The following is a 24,508-nucleotide window of genomic DNA, read 5'->3' as shown; positions in this document are numbered from 1 at the left end:
TTATCAAATACCTACTTTTACCAATACTTTGCACCTACCAGACCTCTAGAGACTTCTTGGAACTACACCAATTGGGGCCCGACTTTCGAAACCCGGCGCTGACAACGGCTATTCTAAGATTTTTTTATTCATGCCGAACAAATTCTGGAATAGATCTCTTTCTTCATCTTCCGAGCACCTTTCAAAATGATACCGTTTAACTCATTGCCATTCCCCTTAAAACAACGAGCACTACTATTGCAATTCTTCACAATAATTTCAGTTATTAAATCTACCATCAAAGATAGACACCACCGTACAGACCATGATGGCCCCAACAGGAGTGGTGGGTACAGACGTTCACTCTTCGTATTTGTGTACAACACAACTCAAATTAATGTCTTCAGAGCTCATTTCCTTGAGTTCCGTAAAATAAATCAGCTACAACTGTCCATGATTGGAAATAAAATTAGAAAACCTGAGATGTTTGCCTCTGTCGCTAAATTCGATCACACATATAATTAATGTTACGAGCCCCTGAAATTTGTCGAAAAGTGAAATCTTGTTTGATTTTTTTTTTTTGCTAGAGTCTTTACGTCGCACCGACACAGATAGGTCTTATGGCGACGATGGGATAGGAAAGGCCTAGGAGTTGGAAGGAAGCGGCCGTGGCCTTAATTAAGGTACAGCCCCAGCATTTGCCTGGTGTGAAAATGGGAAACCACGGAAAACCATTTTCAGGGCTGCCGATAGTGGGATTCGAACCTACTATCTCCCGGATGCAAGCTCACAGAATTGAAGATGTACTACTGTCATACTGCCAAATAAGCTTTTAACATGCAATTAATTGACATCAGACTTTTTTCAAGATAAAATCATAAATAAAGGAAGCTTTCTTCGACGGGCCGATGTCTTAATTCTGATTTTATTATTATTATTATTATTATTATTATTATTATTATTATTATTATTATCGTCAGTATTTCATTTGTATATTTTGACATTAATAGTTGTAAGCTGGGAGGTTTCCACATATGTAGGCATGAGTAATTTGGTTTGAACAACGAGTAGGAAAACATGCTACATTGGACTCTGGTAATTTGTATGACTCATGCGGCATCCCAGTGTTTGATGAGATGAGCTTGTTGTTGTACTAGGAAAGTTCTATGACTCATGTGAAATACCCCAGCGTTTGTTTATGTCTTGGGACCAAGAATGAGTTCACGGCGTGGTCTTGACAAGAGGATCACTGATAATTGGCTGGCAAGGACCAATCCAGACGTATCATGTGAGATGAAGGGGAATGCTGACGTCTTTATATAGTTTGACATCACAGCGGAAGGGAACCACAACTGACACACTGTACGAGAAGGAAGTAGTGCTGAGACTGTACGAGAAGGAAGGAGACCACACATTGTACGGGGAGGAAGTAGTGCTGGCGCATGATACTGGAGTGACACGGCTGCACTATACTGGACTGGACTTCAAACGTTCGTGGAACGTAGTCTTGTTATGTTCGGTGGAAAGTGGCTCATCGACAAATTGTGGAGTGCTTACGCATTAAGTATTGTAGCACTTGTGGCGGCTTGGCATTATATGTTGGTGAAAGCTATCACAGACTTTCCATAATTTATGTTCAGAATCGACAAGCTTGTGTTGCTCAAATATATATATATATCTTAACAAGTGTTAAAGTCTGTGAACACAGTATTACGAGGTACAGTATCTGTGTGATGTTTTAACTGCCGATTATGAGAATCGGCGAGTCGTGTTGATACAGAGACAGTGAAGGGTTCTTATATACATATATGCGCATGTTCAACGAACTAACTACAAATGGTGGCTTAGTTATCGCTTTCGTTTTCCCACTGTTTTCATTGTTGTTGTTGTTGTTGTTGTTGTTGTTGTTGTTGTTGTTGTTGTAAATATGGAGTCTTCCAGCAATCTTTTGTTTGTGTATTATAAGTGTATTTTGGTGTGTTGATGAGGTGCTCATGCACGGATTTTATTAAGAATATAGTTAGATATTTTAGAATCAGTGGAGTTATTGATGAATCTAGGTGCAGTTCCTACCTATTTAGTCGTTTTCAGAAGGTTAGGTAAGGCCTGAAGCAGATGTACCAGTACGCAGCTTTTATGTACACGCCCTGCGATATAAAGAATTATCATGCTCTATCTAAATTCGATCGATCCATTCTGGTGAACTCTAATGCCCATACTACGGACATTTCGATTAATTATGTTTATTAATTTTATTACGTTTTTGAGTAATTTTATTTATTTATATTTTTATTCAGATGTTCTATTTGGTATTCATCAAGTTTTACAGTAGATCATACATGAATGATCTCAATGTTAGAAATAGGTTCACAAAGACAATTTTGTTTATTGACCAGTAGGTTGATACACTGTTACTATCCATTATAATCAGAAAGTAATGTTGATTTCTCAACATATTTCTTACATCGCTGATTATATTGACGGGTATAATTGGCTCCTCATTGCCATGATTACTCAGTGTTTAGAGGTTAACCTGATCTATTTCTTTTCCTTTCTTGTAATGACACTGATGTGCATGATACGGAGCGAGTGGTTGCGGGTTTTGGGTCGCGTAGCTTTGAACTTGCATTCGGGAGATAGTGAGTTCGAACTCTACTGTTGGTAGCCCCGAGGATGATTTTCCGTTTTTCCGTGGTTTCCCATTTTTATACCAGTCAAATGCTGGGAGTGTACCTTAATTAAGACCACGGCCGCTTCCTTCCCACTCCTAGCCCTTTCCTATCACATCGTCTCCATAAAATATATATGTGGCGGTGCGACGTAAAGCAAATTGTAAACAAACAACATATTATTGTGAAGATGTTTTTTTCAGTTCTCTACTATCATATAATTTACCACTCTCACTTTCCACTAAAGGAAGTCATTTGACAACTTAAAATCTTAAAGCAAATCAAACATTTCACGAAAAGCTAACTAAAAAACTCCATAATAGACTTAAACCTCAACCGAGTGTATATTTCCATTTGTAATCACGTTTAGGAAACATTGATGATAATGATGGTATTATTATTATTATTATTATTATTATTATTATTATTATTATTATTATTATTATTATTATTATTGGCTTTACGACCCACTAATTAATTTTAGGGTTTTCGAAGACGCTGAGGTGCCGAAATTTTGTCCCACGTTAGTTCTTTTACGTACCAGCAAATTTCCGACACGATGCTATTTGAGCACCAAATATCACCGGTCTGAGCAATGATCGAACCTACCAACTTGGGCTCAGAAAGCCAGCGGCTTAACCAGCGATGACATTTATTTTGTCTATTTTGCTCCAAAATCTCGCCAACGCTTTTAGACCTAACAACTCGCTTATTCGCTACGCACGAGAGTGAATGTTTTCGGTCGTTGAGCAGAATTATGCCGAAGTCCTGTCCATGTATTACATTTACACAAAAGATAGCGAAATATACGTATCCCCATTCTAAATATATGTTGTTAGAAGACTTAACATGAACAGTAAATTGATTTTGTTTACATAATTGCAATTGAACACCCTCCTCCCTTATCGAGCATTTGTCCTATATTTCTTCTTTTTTGGGGGGTGTCTTTCTTTCTGCTGGAGAGAAACGTCGCAAGTATACTGTAGTCTCTGAGAATGTTTACATGTAAGAATTTTAAACCATGTCTATATCCACACAGTTTTAAAAGTTGATGAGTACAGCGGAGCGAGCTTTTTGCCAAACAGCTGCGATTTCAACATGCTCCGCTCGCTGCAGGGATTTTCTCGTAGACGGTGGCGCCAATGCTACCTCTAGTGTATTATTTACTAACTCTATGTGTTCAGTGACCTTTTTTTAACATTTTATCTAAAAATCGTTACCGTTGAAATGAAAATGAATGATAAATTACAATTTTGTTAATTCAGTTAATGAAAATTCACATTTTGAGGCAAAAATGTAGTTCGAAATTTCAGTTAGACTCATGAACTATTGTTCTGATATTACACCATCTTGACTGTCTTTTTTTTATTTTTCTAAATTTTTGGTAATAACATAAAAAATTAGAATGTAAAATTACAGCACACAACATGTTTATACAAATTAACGACTCATTAGAACATTATATTCACTGTAATTCAGGGAATGGCTGTGATGGTTGGTACGATAAATCATTATCAGGAGTAACATATCTAAATCCTGCCAATATGATGGTGTCATTTGTAATACCGGTACTACTTGAGAAATCATCACCACCTTCCGACAGAGAGAGTTGGTTGCGTGGTTTGCGTCACGTAGTTGTGATCTTGCATTCGGGAGAAGAAGAAAATACGTATAAAGTGTAAATAAATAATATCGTCTCTAAAATAGTTAACTACTGTAGGACCCATATACGCTAAAGCCATTTTCCATACATATTTTATGAACCCACGATCCCCTTACTCCTTCCTCTTATGTCACCTGAAAATCATGTTGTTGTTATAGTTGGTTGGGTCATGAATCTGTAGACTGGTTTGATCCAGTCCTCCATGCCACCCTATCCTGTGAATACCTTTCCATTTCTACATAATTACTACATCCTACGTATAATCTAATGTGTTTGTTATATTCATGCCTTGGTCTACCCCTACCGTTCTTACCGCCTACACTTCCCTCAAAAACCAACTGAACAAGTCCTGGGTGTCTTAAAATTTGTCCTATCTCTTCTTCTGATCAAATTTCGCCTTCCTCTCACCAATTCAGTTCAGTATATCTTCATTCGTGATTCGATCTACACCATTTTTCAAAAGCTTGTATTTTCTTTCTTTCTGAGATAATTATTATTGTCCGTGTTTCACTTAAATACAGCGCAATGCTCCAGATTAAAATCATAACAAGTAATATTATATAAAATATGTGATACAAACAGTACATGAAATAAAGAGAAAACCTATTGGAAGTATCTGGAAGTATGGATTATTGCAATAAATTGTAGTCGAAAGTAACATAGCCAAATAAAATTTGCATTCATGTAGACATATTTAATGGCAACAAGAACACGTTACAATTTATGTTGATATAATGACCCATGACCCATTTTAAGAGGCTGGGAGATTTTTTTTTTCTTTTTTTGCTAGTTGCTTTACGTCGCACCGACACAGATAGGTCTTATGGTGACGATGGGACAGGGAAGGGCTAGGAGTGGGAAGGAAGCGGCCGTGGCCTTAATTAAGTACAGCCCCAGCATTTGCCTGATGTGAAAATGGGAAACCACGGAAAACCATTTTCAGGGCTGCCGACAGTGGGGTTCGAACCTACTATCTCCCGAATACTGGATACTGGCCGCACTTAAGCGACTGCAGCTATCGAGCTCGGTGGGGAGAATTTTTAACACCATATCACATATGTATTACACGGAAACTATACTTTTGGTGTAATGCAACAATAATTCTTGGATCTGTGATTTGGATAGGAACCTGAACTTGATAGAATAACTATCTAGATATTTGCCTAGAGAAATCCTAAATAAGTTGTGGAACACTACACCTACGATGATACCTGTCGAAAAGTTATGCGGTCTAGGATCTCACTACTCTACTCAGCTTCCTAGTTCTATCGTGCAGCGATACTTAAGGCACATGGATACAAAGTACTGGAACCTTCGTTACTTTCATCAATAAAATTGTAAGTAGGCAAACAATAATTACATCAGATTCAAAGAGAGCGCCTTGGGATAATTTTATCTCTACCTATTCAGCATCTATCTTGTATTAGAAAGTATACTTGACATAAAAATCGTTTGATGATTTGATAATCGATTATAAAACAGGTATAGTTACGTGCTCCCCCTGAGTGTGAGAATAATGGAACAAGTTGCGAAAGAAACAAATAAGGTGTGTCATGAATCATGGACATTCGATACGTGTTGGTAACATTCGTAGTCTGTTGTCTTTTAGAAACATTACCGGCAGTATAAACATATTTCTAAATCGGCTTGTAATTTCACATGGATGTGCGGCTCCATGTCTGAATGGTTAGCGTGCTGGCCTTTGGTCACAGGGGTCGCGGCAGAGTCGGGAATTTTAACTATAATTGGTTAATTCCGCTGGCACAGGTACTCTCTCTCTCTCTCTCTCTCTCTCTCTCTCTCTCTCTCTCTGTGTGTGTGTGTGTGTCGTTTTCATCATCATTTCACCCTCATAATGACGAACAGCTGGCCTACGGGCGTCAAATAAAAGACCTCCACCTGGCGAGCCGAACATGCCCTCGGACACTCCCGCCACCAAAAACCATATCCCATTTCATTTTCATTTTCACATGACTGTTTATTTCATGATCATAGCCACAAGATCTCCAACTTTATGGGAAATACAAATCGCAGAGAGGAAATATTCTTTGCTTAATCCCACATGCATTGGCCTGGATTCGAACCGGGATAAGAGGTCAGTGGCTATGCCATTCGATTATAAAATACTGATTTGATGCAAGACTAGAACCTCAAGAGTTCAACTTACCCGAAGTACATCTCGCAACAAACATAAGCACATTTATTTTTAATAATAATGTTATTGGTTCTGCGCCCCACTAGGCCATCCATGTTACGGCTTTTAAAGACGACGAAGTGCTGGTATTTCGTCTCGCAATAAATCTATCGACACGAGACTGGCTTATTTGAGCAGCATTAAATAACACGTAACTGAATCAGGATCGAGTCCGCCGACTTGGGCTCAGGAAACCAGTGCTTCTACCGTCTGAGCCATGTTACGTATCACTATGAATAGCTGCGTTATATGTACCAACTGGAAGCCAACAACGCGTCAACGTTTGAATTTGTGGCTTAAGTTACAGTACAGTGTTTTGGCCTCAGAATGAAAGTACATTAGGTGAGATCTGAATCAAAAGCTAGAAAATTTAGACAAGTTAAACCGATGATGAAATAATTAAAAGTGCAGGTGAGTAAAGATGAAGATAGCAGAAGCAGAGAGCTTCTTACACTGTCGGTGCCGAAGCTCAATCAATCACCACTGATCTGCACTTAGGGCAGTCGCCCAAGTGGCAGATTCCCTATCTGTTGTTTACCTAGACTTTTCTTCAATAATCTCAAAAAATTAGGAAATTTATTGAACATCTCCCTAGGTAAATTATTCCAATCCCTAACTCCTCTTCCTGTAAACGAATATTTGCCACAATTTGCCCTGTTGAATTCCAACTTTATCTTCATATTGTGATCTTTCCTACTTTTAAAAACACCCCTCAAACTTATTCATATACTGATGTCACACCACGCCATCTCTCCACTGACAGCTCGGAATATACCACTTAGTCGAGCAGCTCGTCTCCTTTCTCCCAAGTCTTCCCAGCCCAGATTTTTCAACATTGAATTTTTCTTCAAGTACACTGACTGACAGAGCAAATGCAACACCAAGAAGGAGTGGTCAGAACTTTATGCCAATTGCAGGGTAGACTGACGTCACTGAGGTATGCTCATGATGTGAAATGCGCCGCTGTGCTGCGCACGTAGCGAACGATAAATGGGACACGGCGTTGGCGAATGGCCCACTTCGTACCGTGATTTCTCAGCCGACAGTCATTGTAGAACGTGTTGTCGTGTGCCACAGGACACGTGTATAGCTAAGAATGCCAGGCCGCCGTCAACGGAGGCATTTCCAGCAGACATACGACTTTACGAGGGATATGGTGATCGGGCTGAGAAGGGCAGGTTGGTCGCTTCTTCAAATCGCAGCCGATACCCATAGGGATGTGTCCACGGTGCAGCGCCTGTGGCGAAGATGGTTGGCGCAGGGACATGTGGCACGTGCGAGGGGTCCAGGTGCAGCCCGAGTGACGTCAGCACGCGAGGATCGGCGCATCCGCCGCCAAGCGGTGGCAGCCCCGCACGCCACGTCAACCGCCATTCTTCAGCATGTGCAAGACACCCTGGCTGTTCCAATATCGACCAGAACAATTTCCCGTCGATTGGTTGAAGGAGGCCTGCACTCCCGGCGTCCGCTCAGAAGACTACCATTGACTCCACAGCATAGACGTGCACGCCTGGCATGGTGCCGGGCTAGAGCGACTTGGATGAGGGAATGGCGGAACGTCGTATTCTCCGATGAGTCACGCTTCTGTTCTGTCAGTGATAGACACCGCAGACGAGTGTGGCGTCGGCGTGCAGAAAGGTCAAATCCGGCAGTAACTGTGGAGCGCCCTACCGCTAGACAACGCGGCATCATGGTTTGGGGCGCTATTGCGTATGATTCCACGTCACCTCTAGTGCGTATTCAAGGCACGTTAAATGTCCACCGCTACGTGCAGCATGTGCTGCGGCCGGTGGCACTCCTGTACCTTCAGGGGCTGCCCAATGCTCTGTTTCAGCAGGATAATGCCCGCCCACACACTGCTCGCATCTCCCAACAGGCGCTATGAGGTGTACAGATGCTTCCGTGGCCAGCGTACTCTCCGGATCTCTCACCAATCGAACACGTGTGGGATCTCATTGGAAGCCGTTTGCAAACTCTGCCCCAGCCTCGTACGGACGACCAACTGTGGCAAATGGTTGACAGAGAATGGAGAACCATCCCTCAGGACACCATCCGCACTCTTATTGACTCTGTACCTCGACGTGTTTCTGCGTGCATCGCCGCTCGCGGTGGTCCTACATCCTACTGAGTCGATGCCGTGCGCATTGTGTAACCTGCATATCGGTTTGAAATAAACATCAATTATTCGTCCGTGCCGTCTCTGTTTTTTCCCCAACTTTCATCCCTTTCGAACCACTCCTTCTTGGTGTTGCATTTGCTCTGTCAGTCAGTGTATATAATGCAACGACCAAATACGCACGTACCGACGTAATGATTACAAAGCGGTCGCGTGACAAAGCATACCGCCGTCGGGCATCTTCGTTAAGGCGACAAAAAATTCGGGGCATGCGTGCTACTTCGTGTAGGAAACTCAAGGACTATTTTCTGCTATTTTAAATATTCATCAAGTGTGTGAATGTAACATAGGATTTCATAAGTACAGCACAGTACGTATTGAACTCTCGGTAAACCAGCACTCCCGCTAATTCAACACCACTCCGTGTAAAGAATGGACGAATTAGAGAGTCTAGTCTATACTGACCGAGCACGATAGCTGCAGTCGCCTAAGTGCGGGCAGTATCCAGTAATCGGGAGATAGTAGGTTCGAGCCCCACTGTCGGCAGCCCTGAAGATGGTTTTCCGTGGTTTCCCATTTTCACACCAGGCAAATGCCGGGGCTGTACCTTAATTAAGGCCACGAACGCTTCCTTCCACTTCCTAGGCCTTTCCTATCCCATCGTCGCCAAAGACCTATCTGTGTCGGTGCGACGTAAAACAAATAGCAAAAAAAAAAGTCTATACTGAAACACTAGATCCCGTGAGATCTCCGAAGTTAAACAACAGTAGGTGTGGTCATTACATGGATGGATAGCACACATGTTGGTGGCCAGAGAAGGAGTGGAAAAGGGACTGGCCACCGCATCGTTAGTATATCTTTTTTTTTATTTTTATTTTTTTTATTTTTTTGCTAGTGGTTTAAGGTTGCACTAATACGTCGAAGGTTTTCCGGCGACGGAAGGATGGGAAAACGCTTGAATTGGGAAGGAAGCGGCCGTGGCCTTAAGTAAGGTACAGCCCGAGCATTTGCCTGGGGATTATAATAATAATAATAATAATAATAATAATAATAATAATAATAATAATAATAATAATAATAATAATAATAATATTTTCCTAACGCTTTTTCCACACCTGTAGGGTTGCGGGTACGAACTGCGTCGCACATGTGGATTTGGCTGTTTTACGGCCGGATGCCCTTCTTGACGACAACCCTACATGGAGGGATGTAATCACTATTGCGTGTTTCTGTGGTGGTTGGTAGCATGGTATGTTGTCTAAATATGATGAGGAGAGTGTTGGTACGGACACATACACCCAGTCCCCAAGGCAGAAAAATTAATCAGAAGCGATTAAAATCCCCGACCATGCCGGGAATCGAACCCGGGACTCTTTGAACAGAAGGTCAGTACGCTGACCATTCAGTCAACGAGTCGGACAATAATAATAATAATAATAATAATAATAATAATAATAATAATAACAATAATAATAATAATAATAACAATAATAATAATAAATAATGGCTTGTGGCTCCAAAGAAGCCTGGTTCAGTTCTTTCGAGTTAACGCCGTATAGGCGACCTGCCGACTTGTGAGGATTTGGCCCTATCTACGGTGAATTCTAATAATGAGGACGGCACACATACCCAGCCCCCGAGCCATCGGAATTAACCAATGACGGTTAAAATTCACGACCCGGCCGAGAATCTAACCCGGAACCCCCTGGACCAAAGGCCAGCACGGTAACCATTTAACCGTGGAGCCGGACATTTGCCTCATGAGAAAATGGGAAAGCACGGGAAACCATTTTAGGGCTACCGAAGGTGGGATTCGAACCCACCATCTCCCAAATGCAAGGTCACAGCTAAGCGACCCTAACCGCACGGCCAGCTCGCTCGGTCCTTCGCTATTAAATTTCGGGCTCAAGATAATCTGATCACTAGCCTCTTGGCTTAGTTGAGTGATCTAACTAGATCGCTAACATCTAGGTTTGGATAAGGCAGGGATGTTGTGAATCTTTTAATCTCGTGATCTAAACGATGTACCGTGTACTATTACGCATAATATGAATCGTATACATTGTTTAGGACTTGTCCTTGATAAAGGAAAGTTAGTGATGATCTCATTTCGCTATCTCTGACACTTTGTGCTCTAATTAAACAAATGTGTCGGTGCGACGTAAAGCCCGTAGCAAAAAAAAAAAAAATAAACAAATAACGTTAGCTATTTTCAGTAACGATCACATTCTTAGGTGAAGTAACTACTTTCTTTTTTACATCGTATGGACAGTTAAGGATGCCAAAGTAGATCCTTCGCTGAAGGTGTCAGTTTCGCTATGCGTATGACAACTAGTGTATTAAGTCTCTTCATCGCATTGGATTTATACAATCCCTGCATTATAAGCGATGAATTCGAGAAGTGTAGACACGGTGAGTGAATTTAATAAACCTTAGTTTGTGTGCTCACTCTGGCTGGACAAAACTTGAGTTTGTCCACATCACAATATTTTAATGTATGAGTCGTAGCATTTTTGGAATGTTTCTTCCTTTACTCAGTGACAGAGTAGCAACATTTCAGACAATTTTACTAAATTCATAATTTGTTTAGTCAGAAAAATTACATCAAACATATAAGCAGAATAATAACAACAACAACAATACTTGAGTTTTATTGTTTTATTTAATAAGAAAATAGCTTATGTACATACAATTAAAAATGAACATGGAAGAATGTTTGTTCTGAAATTTGCTCATGAGAACCACGAGTCTATCAGTGTCTACCAGGCGTAGTGAGCTCCCAGACCGGCGTAGGTCACGTGAGCGACGGCGGGGGCAGCAGAGTAGGCGGTGCCGAGGAGGCCGTGAGCAGCGATGGCGGGGGCGGCGTAGGCACGGGCAGCCAGAGCGGGGGCGGCTCCGTAGGCGAGGGCAGGAGCACCATAACCGTAAGCTCGGGCGCCGTAAGCCAGGGCGGGGGCAGCAGCAATACCATGGGCGGCGTATCCGTAGGCGGGAGCGGCGACAGCACCGTAGGCAAGAGCGTCGTTGCTCACACGCACATCAGACTTGCTGACGCTGGAGTAAGGAGTGTTGATGGTCTTGGAGTAGGTGGAGATCTGTCCCAGGTTACCAGGAGTCCTCAGGATGTTGGACTGCTGGGCAGTGATGGCGGGGGTGGCATAACCTCCATAGCCGTAGCCGTGGCCAGCATAGCCTCCGTAAGCGAGGGCGGGAGCGGCGATGGCAGGGGCGGCGGCGTAACCTCCCAGGTAGCCGGCGTTAGCTACGGCGAGCAGAGTAGCGAGAACAACAAGCTGGAAAGAAGAGACATGTAATTTAAATTACTTGCTGATATTCTTATTTTCCATAAGAAGGTTGCATGATATATAGGCTGAGGGAAAGGCAGTCTCCATTTCATTAATTAATAGTGATTGTTTACACTGACTGACAACCTGTATTTCTGGAAAGTGTTATTGCAAGTAATTTGGGCTCAAAAAAGGAAATACTTTGGGAATTCGTACGCTTTCAACAGTTGTTACGCATAAAGAAATTATGGGGAAAGCCATGTCGATAGACACCATTTGAAAAATGGAACTTAAAGGCTTATGACTGAGTAAATTTACAGAAACACAACATATAGGAGTTTATAAGTATATATTCAAGAACTCCCTAACACACCATATTGAGGAATGTTTTAAATCCACCCCTCCCAGACAGGGATCAAACTTGGACTGTAAAGTGACTCTGACCACAGTCTTGACTTGGTTTATGCTACCCGTTTCCTATACTCACTCCATGGAAATCTATTTTCATTTCGTAAGTATAATACAGTCATGGAAACTAGATATCTAATTAGGATAGCCTACAGCGCAGTCTGCAGTTGTGTTGATGGCAATGTCCGATTGTAACTAAAATCTATCCAACAGAGCAAAAATGTCAAGATCATCCTAGTTCAATCGGTGGAACACGGGCCACGAAAGCATAAGGTTTCCGGTTAAGATCCTGACTATTTTTGCTTTACCTTCAACATCTCTCCGACATATACTATAAATATGTAATCAAGACGACCTCAAAACGAGAAATATTTCAAGCTTAGCATGCCCAATTATTTTGTTTTACTGACTTGCATTCAGACACAGAATAAAAAATTAATTTTGTCTGACTCCTTGGACGACTTGTCAGTGTAAGGGCCTTGGGTTCAGAGGACCTAGATTTTGATTCCCGGCAGAGCAAGGCATTTTAGCCGCATCTGGTTATGTTGTCTGGCTCGGGGTTCGGGCGATTGTGTTCGTCTTAACACACATCTTAAATTTCAAACAACGCATTACACTACTAACTACTACAGAAACACTCAAGCGGGAAAGTAAATACAGTATATCTCTCCGTACAGTCTTGGCGTCAGGAAGAGCATCCGGTTGTACAACGGGACTTTATCCACATGTAATACCGACCTCAAGTAATTGGGAAATGGTATAGGAAGAAAAGAAGAATAGATATATTATGAAAGGTATCTTGAATTTTCAAAGGAACTGCCTAGTCGAGGTAGTAAATGCCTGCTCGATTCACACGGAAGCACGTGGGCTCGATTCCAGTCAGGAAGTCGAAATGTTTAGAAACGAAATTTCCTTTTCTCAAGAGGCACGTGACCCTGAGGTTCACCCAGCCTTCAGCGCGAGTACTAGGTTAATTCCTCGGAGAAAGGCGGCCGGGCGTAGTAACAACTCAATCCCATTTAGTGGCGAGGTTTAGGGGTAGGGGAAGCTTTACCCTCCACTCCTCCAAGGGCCTTAATAACCTGTACGGACACGGATTTGTTTCGAATATAATTAAATGGATTTTAGGATATAATAATAATAATAATAATAATAATAATAATAATAATAATAATAATAATAATAATAATAATAATTGAATAACACCTACGTTATCCCCTTGCCTTACGTAAGGGGCGAGTAAAAGGGACCCTAGAGTCTCCTAACTTGGAAGCGTGGGTTGGCGTCCTCGGGGTCCTTAGCTGAGTCCTGGCATTGCTTCCGCTTTTTTAATGCCAGGTTCCTCGCTTTCATCTATCCTACCCAACCTCCCTTGGTAAACTCTTGTTTTTTCTGACCCCGACGGTATTAGGTTTGCGAATGTTAAGAAGTCTTTCATTGTCGCGCCCTTCGTGGACCTTGTCTTTCTTAAATTGTTACCTTCATTTTTCGAAGAGTGGGATTCCTTCTATGTTTTACTTCTATTTAGTATGAATAGGAGATGGTAGCCCAGTTGTACTTTCTCTTAAAACAATAATCATCACCACCACCTCCAAAGATGCCTCGTGCAGGTCTTACGAGTTGACTGCGCATCTGTGAGGATGGGACCCTTTCTAGCATGAATTCTAGTGCCGTTGATGGCAGAAACATCCAGCTCCAGAATCGGAGGAATTAACCAGTGAAGATTAAAATCCCCGTTCCGGCTAGGAATCGAACCCGAGACCCTTGGACCAATACTTTATAATGGTAATTACAATATTGTCTTGTGACTGAGCATGTAGCATACTCTCCAACAGAAAAAAATGCGGTGATTCCCCATGAACCTAGCAAGAGACCCATCCGGTTGATAGTCTCTGAATTGTACTTGTCCAAGAAAATATCCACAGTTCTATCCCTTCAGGCAAGCAACTCAACGTTGAAAACATCCTAGGGATATGAGCTACAAATTTTAGTTGAGAAGATATTATTTAATTACTCCTAAAAATTACAGTCCTTTTCCTAATCATCGTTATCCGGTCGATTACATTACGGCCGACTGGATCCTTCGTTCCGGTCCAAGTAGCTAGCTAGACCGACGCATCAAGTAGGCCGTGATTAGATTAGCAGTTTGCCTTTTTCTACCACTACTAGCGCCAATGTGAGCCAATGCAGAGTTCCACATTTTTCAAAAAATCTACCAAAGTCTGAAGGTATTGAACCAAGGAACATTTTACAGAAATACTTCTGTACATAAATTAATTTGACTAGGGTTTGAATAAAAGAGGAAACCAGTAAAGAAACGAGCGATTTTAGGCTATTTTCCGGAACTGTATTTAGGCTGGAAGTGATTTTCGAAATTTGTCTTTTTAATTTGATAGAGCTATCCAAGACTCACAATTTAAAATATTTCTGGGCACAATTAAGGTAATTGCTTAATTTTACGGTTTTCGTAGTATGGGGACACCTACTTTGCTAAGAAATGTTTTCAGCATTAATAATATAGAACGTCCACCTCTGTGCTGTAGTGGTTAGTGTAATTAGATGCCACTCTCGGAGGCCCGGGTTCGATTCCCGGCTCTGCCGCGAAATTTGAAAAGTGGTACGAGTGGGGTCCACTCAACATCAGGAGGTCAAATGAGTAGAGGTGGGTTCGATTCCCACCTCATCCATCCTGGAAGTGGTTTTCCGTGGTTTTCCTCTTCCCCTCCAGGCAAATGGCGGGATGTTACCTAACTTAAGGCCACGGCCGCTTCCTTCCCTCTTCCTTGTCTTTTCCTTTCAATCTTCCCATCCCCGTGCAAGGCCCCTGTTCAGCATAGCAGGTGAGACGGCCTGGGTGAGTTACTGGTTATCCTCCACAGTTGTATCCCCTGACCCAATGTCTCACGCTCCAGGACACTGCCCTTGAGGCGGTAGAGGTGGGATCCCTTGTTGAGTACGAGGGAAAAACCGACCCTGGAGGGTAAACTGATTAAGAAAGAAAGAACACTTAAAACACTTAACTCACGGCAGTCGGAACTCACCCTCTATTGATCGGGTCAGCCTGCAATAAGATCTACTACCGACAGACCGGTAGATCACAAAAGATCTCAGTAACCGAAACTGTATGATAATATCAACCTACCTTGAAAGCCATTTTGAAATGTGTTTAGGTATTAGGTTCACAGTGAGAAACTGATTTGCTTACCGTTCGTTTCAGTATATATAGTAAAGTGAATGTGGTACCCAGGGGTGTGTGGTTAAGGGAGGGGCCCACACTGACCAATCTTGAGTGGCCAGCAAGAGCTGTAGCGTGCAAAACTGGTTTTCTACATACTCCACAATAGTGCAATGGTCAGGCCTCTGGAAACACCGAACACTTTGCCTTTCCAATTCTTGTAACATGACTTGGCGGAGAAATCTCACCAGAACAATTTAATCTGACCTTTATTCTTAAGCGTAATTAAATCAGCATAGTACCAAATTAGGGTGAAACATATGTTAAGAAGTTCGCTATCGTCAGGTGCAGAGAGGGGTATACACAGTAATTTAGGTACAGAATCCACATTCACAGACAAACGTGCCAAGTTTCATAGAATGATTGTGCAAATAACTAATTTGATACCTTATTTTAACTCCTGCTGAGCCCAAACCTAATTTACCCAAATGATAACAGTCATTCATGTACTACATTGGCCATATTCAACTCGTAACCCGACGGTAGCTTGATGGCCTATGTTCCTAGAGGTCTAGGATTCGACCCAAACTTAGCCTATGTAATGTTCAACCTATCACTCGGTATGGTTAAGTCTTTGTAGGTTTGTATTTAGATTTACAAATGATTCTTCATATTATGAATAAAATACTGGAAAAAGAATATAACATGAAAATAAATAAAGGTAAAACAAAAGTTTCAGTATGCAGTAGACGAAAAATAAATCGTACAGAGATGAACTTCTGGAACGAAATATTACAGGAAGTGTCTGAATTTACATACTTAGGGAGTAATATCGTCCGCCTCTGTGGTGTACTAGTTAGTGTGATTAGCTGCCACCCCCGGAGGCTCGGGTTCGATTTCCGGCTCTGCCACGAAATTTGAAAAGTGGTACGAGGGCTGGAACGGGGTCCACTCAGCCTCAGGAGGTCAACTGGGTAGAATTGGATTCGATTCCCACCTCAGCCATCCTGGAAGTGGTTTTCCGTGGTTTCCCACTTCTCCTCCAGGCAAATGCCAGAATGGTACCTAACTTAAGGCCACGGCCGCTTCCTCCCCCTTCCATCCCTTCCAATCTTCCCATCCCCGCCGTAAGGTCCCTGTTTAGCATAGCAGGTGAGGCCGCCTGGGCGAGGTACTGGTCATCCTCCCCAGTTGTACCCTCCGACCCAATGACTCACGCTCCAGGCCACTGCCCTTGAGGCAGTGGACATGGGATCCCTCGCTGAGTCTGAGGTAAAAACCAACCTTGGAGGGTAAACAGATTAAGAAAGAAATGGAGTAATATCACGAATGACGGAAAAAGTTGTCGTGATTTATTAAATAGAACTGCTCAAGCTAAAAATGCTTTCGATAAGATGAAGAACCTGTTTATAACAAAAAGCATAAGCACAATGTGAGGATACAACAGCTAAATATCCATGTATCCATGTATTGCTTTATAAGGAAGCGAAACTTGAACATTAGGCTAAAATGTAAAAAAAGATACTATTGAATCTGAAGCTTGGTGCTACATGAGATTACTGAAAACTTGTTGGAGAGAAAGGGTCACAAATGAAGAGGTGTTTTATGGCACAAATAAAAAGATGCAGGAATCATCTAATAGGCCATATACTTAGACATGCTGGGTTATTAACGGAAATAATAGCGAGTTCCATAGAAGGAAAAAAATATAGAGGACGGTCAAGATTGAAGTACATGATGCAAACATTAGATGACATTAGATGTGATTCCTAATACGAACTGAAAAACCGGGCGAGTTGGCCGTACAGTTAGGGGCTCGCAGCTGTGAGTTTGCATCCGGGAGATAGTGGATTCTGACCCCGCTATCGGCAGCCCTGAAGGTGGTTTTCCGTCGTTTCCCATTTTCGCACCAGGCAAATGCTGAGACTGTACCATAATTAAGGCCAAGGCCACTTCCTATCCCATTCGCACCATAAGACCTATCTGTGTCGGTGCGACGTAAAACAACTTGTAAACGAACTGAAAAGGAAAGCAGAGAAAAGTAAGGAATGGGGAGCTGCTGCAAACCAACCTGACGGCTGATGACTGGAGAGAGAGAAGAGAGAGAGAGAGAGTTTTGTACTTTTTTTTCTTTACGTCGCACCGACACAGATATGTCTTACGGCGACAATGGGATAGGAAAGGCCTAGAATTAGAAGGAAGCGGCCGTGGCCTTAATTAAGGTACAGCCCCGGTATTTCCCTGGTGTGAAAATGGGAAACCACGGAAAACAATATTCATGGCTGTATTTAATCTGAATTTTTTTCTGATGATAAAAAATATCTATTTACCAGCTGCCTCTCAGCAGAGGTAGCCTAGAGGACTCAGAATCTTCCTCCTGTCCTTTTACTTTCTTGGTGTCGGCGCTACATGTGTATTTGGCCCAATTTTACGGCCGAATTCCCTTTCTGACGCCAACCTTATGTGGAGGAATGTAATCACTATTGCGTGCTTCTGTGGTGTTTAATTTTAATTTCGTGCTGCCCATGTCAAGAAGACCCTCCGATTAGGGTGGGCGGCATCTGCCATGTGTAGGTAACTGCATATTATTATGGTGGAGGATAGTGTGGTGTGTGAGTTGCACGGATGTTGGGTACAGCATAAACACCCAGCCTCCGAGCCATTGGAATTAACCAATTAAGGTTAAAATCCACGACCCGCTCGGGAATCGAACCAGGGACCCTTTGTAACGAAGGCCAGCACGCTGACCATTCAGCCAACGAGTCGGACATTGTCAGTAAGTGTGTATTAAGGCGAACACCCCGTCCCTCAGCCAGAGGAATTAACACAGGCACGGTCGGGAATCGAACCCGGAACTGATCTGAACTTAACTGAAGGTCACGGGGATGACCATTCATCCAAGGAGCCTTCCCCTAAAGTACTCAGTATACCCTCCTGTAATATTGTCATAGTAACGAGAAGTGCATTATCTTAATATACGAAAAATTTAGTCTATATAGATTAGTGACGTATCGTCCGGCTCCATGCCTAAATAGCTGACATGCTCGCCTTTGATCCAAGGGGTCCCGGGTTTGATTCCCGTCCGGGAGGGTGATTTTAACTTACACTAGTTAATTCCATTGTCTGATAGGACAGGGGGTTTGTGCCCTGTTAAACATTAAATTTTATTTCAGGTAGGGCCCCATCCTCACAGACGCGTAGGTCAATGATAAGGCGTCAGCTCGAAAGAACTGCCCAAGACTCTCCGGAGGCCATATGCCATTATTATTATTATTATTATTATTATTATTATTATTATTATTATTATTATTATTATTATTATTATTATTATTATTATTATAGATACATTTTGGTTGTGTATGAGTACTCTTCTTCTTCTTTATCTGTTTACCCTGCAGGGTCGGTTTTTCTCTCGGACTCAGCAACGGATCGCACCTCTACCGCCTCAAGGGCAGTGTCCTGGAGCTTCAGACTCCGGGTCGGGGGATACAACTAGGGAGGATGAACAGTATCTCGTTCAGGCGGCCTCACCTACTACGCTGAACAGGGGCATTGCGGAGGGATGGGAAGACTGGAAGCGATAGACTAGGAAGAGTGAAGGAAGCGGCCGTGGCCTTAAGTTAGGTACCATCCCGGCATTTGCCTGGAGGAGAAGTGGGAAACCACGGAAAACCACTTCCAGGATGGCTGAGGTGGGAATCGAACCCACCTCTACTCAGTTGACCTCCCGAGGCTGAGTGGACCCCGTTCCAGCCCTCGTAACACTTTTCAAATTTTGTGGCAGAGTCGGGAATCGAACCCGGGTCTCCGAGGGAGGCAGCTAATCACACTAACCACTACACCACTGAGGCGGACGTATGAGTACACAGATGGCGAAATAAAAGGACAATAGTGACGATAGTGACGATATCATCTCTGAGCCTCATAGTAAGTCCATAGTCGTGGTAATGAAATGGCGTATGGCTTTTAATGCCGGGAATGTCCGAGGACAAGTTCGGCTGGGCAGGTGCAGGTCTTTTGATCTGACGCGTCGTGATGAGGATGAAATGATGATGAAGACGACACATACACCCAGTCCCTGTGCCTGCGAATTTAACCAATGATGGTTAAAATTCCCGACCCTGCCCGGAATCGAACCAGGGACACTTGTGACCAAAGGCAAGTACGCTAACCATTTAGCCATGGAACCGGACATACTCGTGGTGAAACTTCTCGAATAACTTCGAAACAGCACCACGTACAATAAAGAGCAGGCTGATTGCATATGTGCCATCTCACTTCCCAGGTTGTAATTCATATTTGAAGTATGGAATTTCTAGATCATATTATATTGGCCTCTTTTTTATAGCCGCCACTTGTGCAATGCCAGTTCAAGCCGGATAGTAGTGTCGATTAGCCCATATCTTTAAGTTCTGTCCACAAAACGCGTTGAGCCTTTCACACTAAGGCTAAAGACCTCTTCATGCACTTAAAAATATTTCAGACTCAAGGCAGTGGCTTGGAGGATCTAACTGAACGATGAATTTCTGAGGAACGAAACACCTTCGCACTGTCGTAGAACGTGTCCAAGAGTTTCAGTCTGCGGGCGTTTGGCTCCACAGCTCAGTGGCCAGTGTCTTAAGTCTTCGGTCCTCGGTGCCCCAGGTTCGATACCCGGCAGAGCCGATGGATTTTAATCGTAAACGATTAATTTCCTTAGTTTAGGGAATGAAAGTCTATGCTATCCCCAACATTCCTATAACTCACACACTACACCATACTCCAAAACACTGGCATGCAATTTCCCACACACAGACAGAGCTCACCCTCATAGGAGGGCTGTACCAATTTATTATTATTAGTAGTAGTAGTAGTAGTAGTAGTAGTAGTAGTAGTAGTCTCCCAGCAACATATATTGGCATCGTGTACTGTCCTAGAACATGTTGTGTATAATTCTCAATATAATTAAATGAGAATCGTACCTGGATAGTGGAAAACATACTGTATGTTAAAAGTGTGTTTGTACTCTCTACATTTTACTGCTCCTGGCACATAACACGTTCCTCCACAACAAACACACGCACCACTTCACAAGGTGACACCGCAGGTCCTCCTAGACAGGCCGGCACTTACGGTAGCCATATGGATTTTAATACATCGACCACCGAGCGAGTTAGCTGTGCGGTTAATGACGCGCAGCTGAGAACTCACATTCGAGAGACAGTGGATTCGAACCTCACAGTCGGCAGCCCTGAAGATGGTTCTCCGTTGTTTCCCATTTTCACACTAGGCAAATGCCGGGGATGAACCTTAATTACGGCACCGGTCGCTACCTTCTCAGTCCTAGCCCTTTACCATCGTTGCGTCACCGAAAACTTTCGATGTGTTAGTGCGATGTTAGAAAAACTGCTAGCAAAAATTAATTTGGCATGGATAACCCAAAACTTAGGTTAGGTTTGGAGAGTAATTTAATAATCAACATTTATACAATCAACTTTTATATTACAAAATTTAATTGAATTGTTTCACAACTCTACTAACTGTTTTAGAAATCATGGATTCAAATTCATTGTTTGACCACTAAAAAATCAGACATAGAAAAGTGATTAAAAGTTCGAATATATTCAACTTACATTAACAAATGATCTTCACAGTAATAAACTGTAGACTTCTCTGATATATCACAGACATCCGTACGCCAAAAATCAATTTCTTCCTAGTTTCAGGGTTTTCTTCCTAGTTTTAGGGTCTTTTGACACATGAATAAATAATTTATTCGTGGCAGTATGCGATGCATTAGTGCACGTTGGAACTATGCACCATTTATAACCTTTCTGCCTCATTGTCAGTGCAAGATTAATGTTAAGTACAAGAAATAACACTCATATTATTACACAATATATACAAATTGAATTTCACTTAACCAGGCACTAACATAAAGAGAAAATACGTGAATTGTGTAAGCCTCCGTGGCTCAGGCGGCAGCGCACCGGGCTCTCATCGCTCTGTTCCGTTCCTCAAATCCCGATCACTCCATGTGAGATTTGTGCTGGACAAAGTGGAGGCGGGACAAGTTACTCTCCGGGTACTCCGGTTTTCCCTGTCATCTTTCATTCCAGCAACACTCTCCAATATAATTTCATTTCATCTGTCAGTCAGTATTAATCATTGCTCCAGAGGAGTGCGACAGGCTTTGGCAGCCGGCACATTTCCTGTCGTCGCCGCTAGATGGTTTTTCCCTCGGAGTCAGGGAGGGATCCCACCTCTACCGCCTCAAGGGCAGTGTCCTGGAGTTTCAGACTTCAGGTCGGGGGATACAACTGGGGAGAATGACCAGTACAACGCCCAGGAGGCCTCACCTGCTATGCTGAACAGGGGTTTTGTGGGGGATGGGAAAATTGGATGGGACAGGCAAGGAAGAGGGAAGGAAGCGGCCGTGGCCTTAAGTTAGGTATCATCCCGGTATTTGCCTGGAGGAGAAGTGGGAAACTACGGAAAACCACTTCCAGGATGGTTGAGGTGGGAATTGAACCCAACTCTACCCAGTTGACCTCTCGAGGCTGAGTGGACCCCGTTCCGGCCCTCGTACCAGTTTTCAAATTTCGTGGCAGAGCACGGAATGGAACCCGGACCTCGGGGGGGGGGGGGGGCAGCTAATCACGCTAACCACTACACCACGGAGGTGGACTAAAATTTGTTTAATTCACTCAATTATTCACTCCAAGCCACTAACTAGTGTCTTTATCTATTAAAATTTGTCGGCCTAAGTATCCAATCAATTTACTTCCATCATCAATTGTTACCGTGATAAATAGCAATCTCATTAATGAATTTCAAATTCATCCAAATACATCTCACTTGAACTCTTATTTTATCTCATTATCATTTGCCGACATTAATTTACTCAACTTGTTCCTTTTATTAACACATCTCGGTTTTTAATTGTATTTTATTATTACCATATTAAAAAATAATACAGTTGACAAACCATTATTACATGAATCACTTTCATTAGAGTGTCCTTTGAAATCAAAAATAAATTCGAAATACATTCCTCTATACATGAACTCATTACTCCGTATCCACTCTTCCTTCTATCCATGAACCATTGAAAAATATAAAATTCTTTCTGAATATAAACACGTAAACTAGATACTGAATCACTAAATCATTATACTTTCAAAACTATCAAATTATTAAATTATAAAAATTATTATTATTATTATTAAACATTATTAAATCATTACAATAAGTTCAATCATTAAATCACGAAGCTGTTAGAAATTATGAAATCATTGAAAATGTTACCTCTGTTAAAAATACTAAATATTAAAATTATTAACTCGTTACATTTATTAAATCATTCATTAAGTCATTCTTTTATATCGGTTTCTTCCTCTCATCTATACACACTTAACACGGAAAACGACCGGATCGATAACTACTCCTGATGAAAATAAACTCAAGTTAACATTCTAATTTACCATTACGATATTACTTCACATACACATGATCAGCTGTTTCACTAATACATAAAATAAACAATAACCTGTATTGAAGGGACCTAAACTAATTTGAATTCCCGCCAAAAACTTAATCTACACTGAATCTATGACAATAGGGCAGAACCTTATTGCCTCAAACACAACAACCACATGAAATGAATTCACAACATCAAACACAAAGTTTGCAACCGCATATCAAAATTTGCGGTTGTCAAATGCACAGTGAACACAAATCATATATGCCACAAAAACAAGATCATTCATATTCATAATTACCAGGGAAATCATATTCATTGACATGGTCGGGAATCGAAGTTCCGATCACCTGGATCGCAACATTACAGTGACCTATAATTTCCTATCTTACAATGGAGTACCGCGAATAATATTATTAAATCTTTACACCTTAATGTGCTGTTCCTAAATCATTCAATCGGAATTATATAACAAATGACATTTATTCTTTCATTTTATGACCCTAATCAACGTAGTTTAAACCTCGCTTTAATATACACGCATTGCAGTACGAACGTCTTATCTGTGAGCGGAACTCATTTACTATTTATTTTACATGCACGGCAATCTTACTGTCAACACAGATTAATATATTTCCGTTCTAATTAACTCCATATTTTCCTCTCAAAAAATTATTTCCATTTAACTAAGATCCCCTTGGGCTATAATATCAATTATGCATGAGCATACAACGCTTTCAATACACAATATTTATCTTACACTTCACATGTCTACTGATTCTATTCTTACCAGGATTCGTCATAACATATCGAGAAACACTTTAATTCATTTGCCTGGACTATATTAAAATATCTCGTTCCATAATATCGCCGGTTCGTTACCTGCTACTAGCGTTCATATGTGCCAATCTCAACTAAGTCACAAAAAAGAATTATATGACAGAATACCTATTCCCTCATAGCACATTTTCATTTACTGGTGAAATGTATGTTACTTATTGATGAAACGGACTCTAAGTATACACTGCAATGTGCATGACTGGCCACTGGTGTATATCTTCATGATGTCAATGAACTCTTTCTCGACTATTAAAATTATCCATGCAGCATGCCACAAGCTATCACTAGCCTATCCCCATGACTATAAACACATACTGATTGCCATATATTCTAATTAATATATTTACACACACGAATATCATGTTAGAAGATCACGCGTTATCGAAGATCATATCTCAACACACGTTTCTTATTATTATAGAAGATCATATCTCAACACACGTTTCTTAACCTACATATATTCACTCCTCCCAAGGCATCAGTACAGAAATGTACTCCCTATATCTAGCTAACCCTTGCTACATTGAAAAATAAAAATTTAACTTAATAATTTCATGCAAGAACAATTATTTACAAGTTTAACTACAGCTCTTCATGCATAGGTGAAAATAATATGAATCAGGAGGTACTTACCGAATCCGGCGTTGTTCCATGGTCAGCCATACAGCATTTTTGGCCCTCAGGTAAGCCCCATTATGTGATTCACACCATCATAACG

General features: G+C 41.8%; 1 protein-coding gene across 1 annotated transcript; it reads right to left on the bottom strand.

The window, feature by feature from the left end:
- Nucleotides 1-11,302: 11,302 nt before the first annotated feature.
- Nucleotides 11,303-11,923, bottom strand: LOC136869949 (cuticle protein 76-like; the record flags this gene model as incomplete). The annotated part of the gene is made up of 1 exon (XM_067144887.2): nucleotides 11,303-11,923. A coding segment is annotated over one exon (543 nt), but the record flags the coding sequence as incomplete, so codon positions are not given.
- Nucleotides 11,924-24,508: the final 12,585 nt, after the last annotated feature.

This window comes from Anabrus simplex, chromosome 1 (assembly GCF_040414725.1).
Source record: "Anabrus simplex isolate iqAnaSimp1 chromosome 1, ASM4041472v1, whole genome shotgun sequence".
Taxonomy (NCBI): domain Eukaryota; kingdom Metazoa; phylum Arthropoda; class Insecta; order Orthoptera; family Tettigoniidae; genus Anabrus; species Anabrus simplex.
This window is presented reverse-complemented; position numbering and strand designations above follow the sequence as displayed.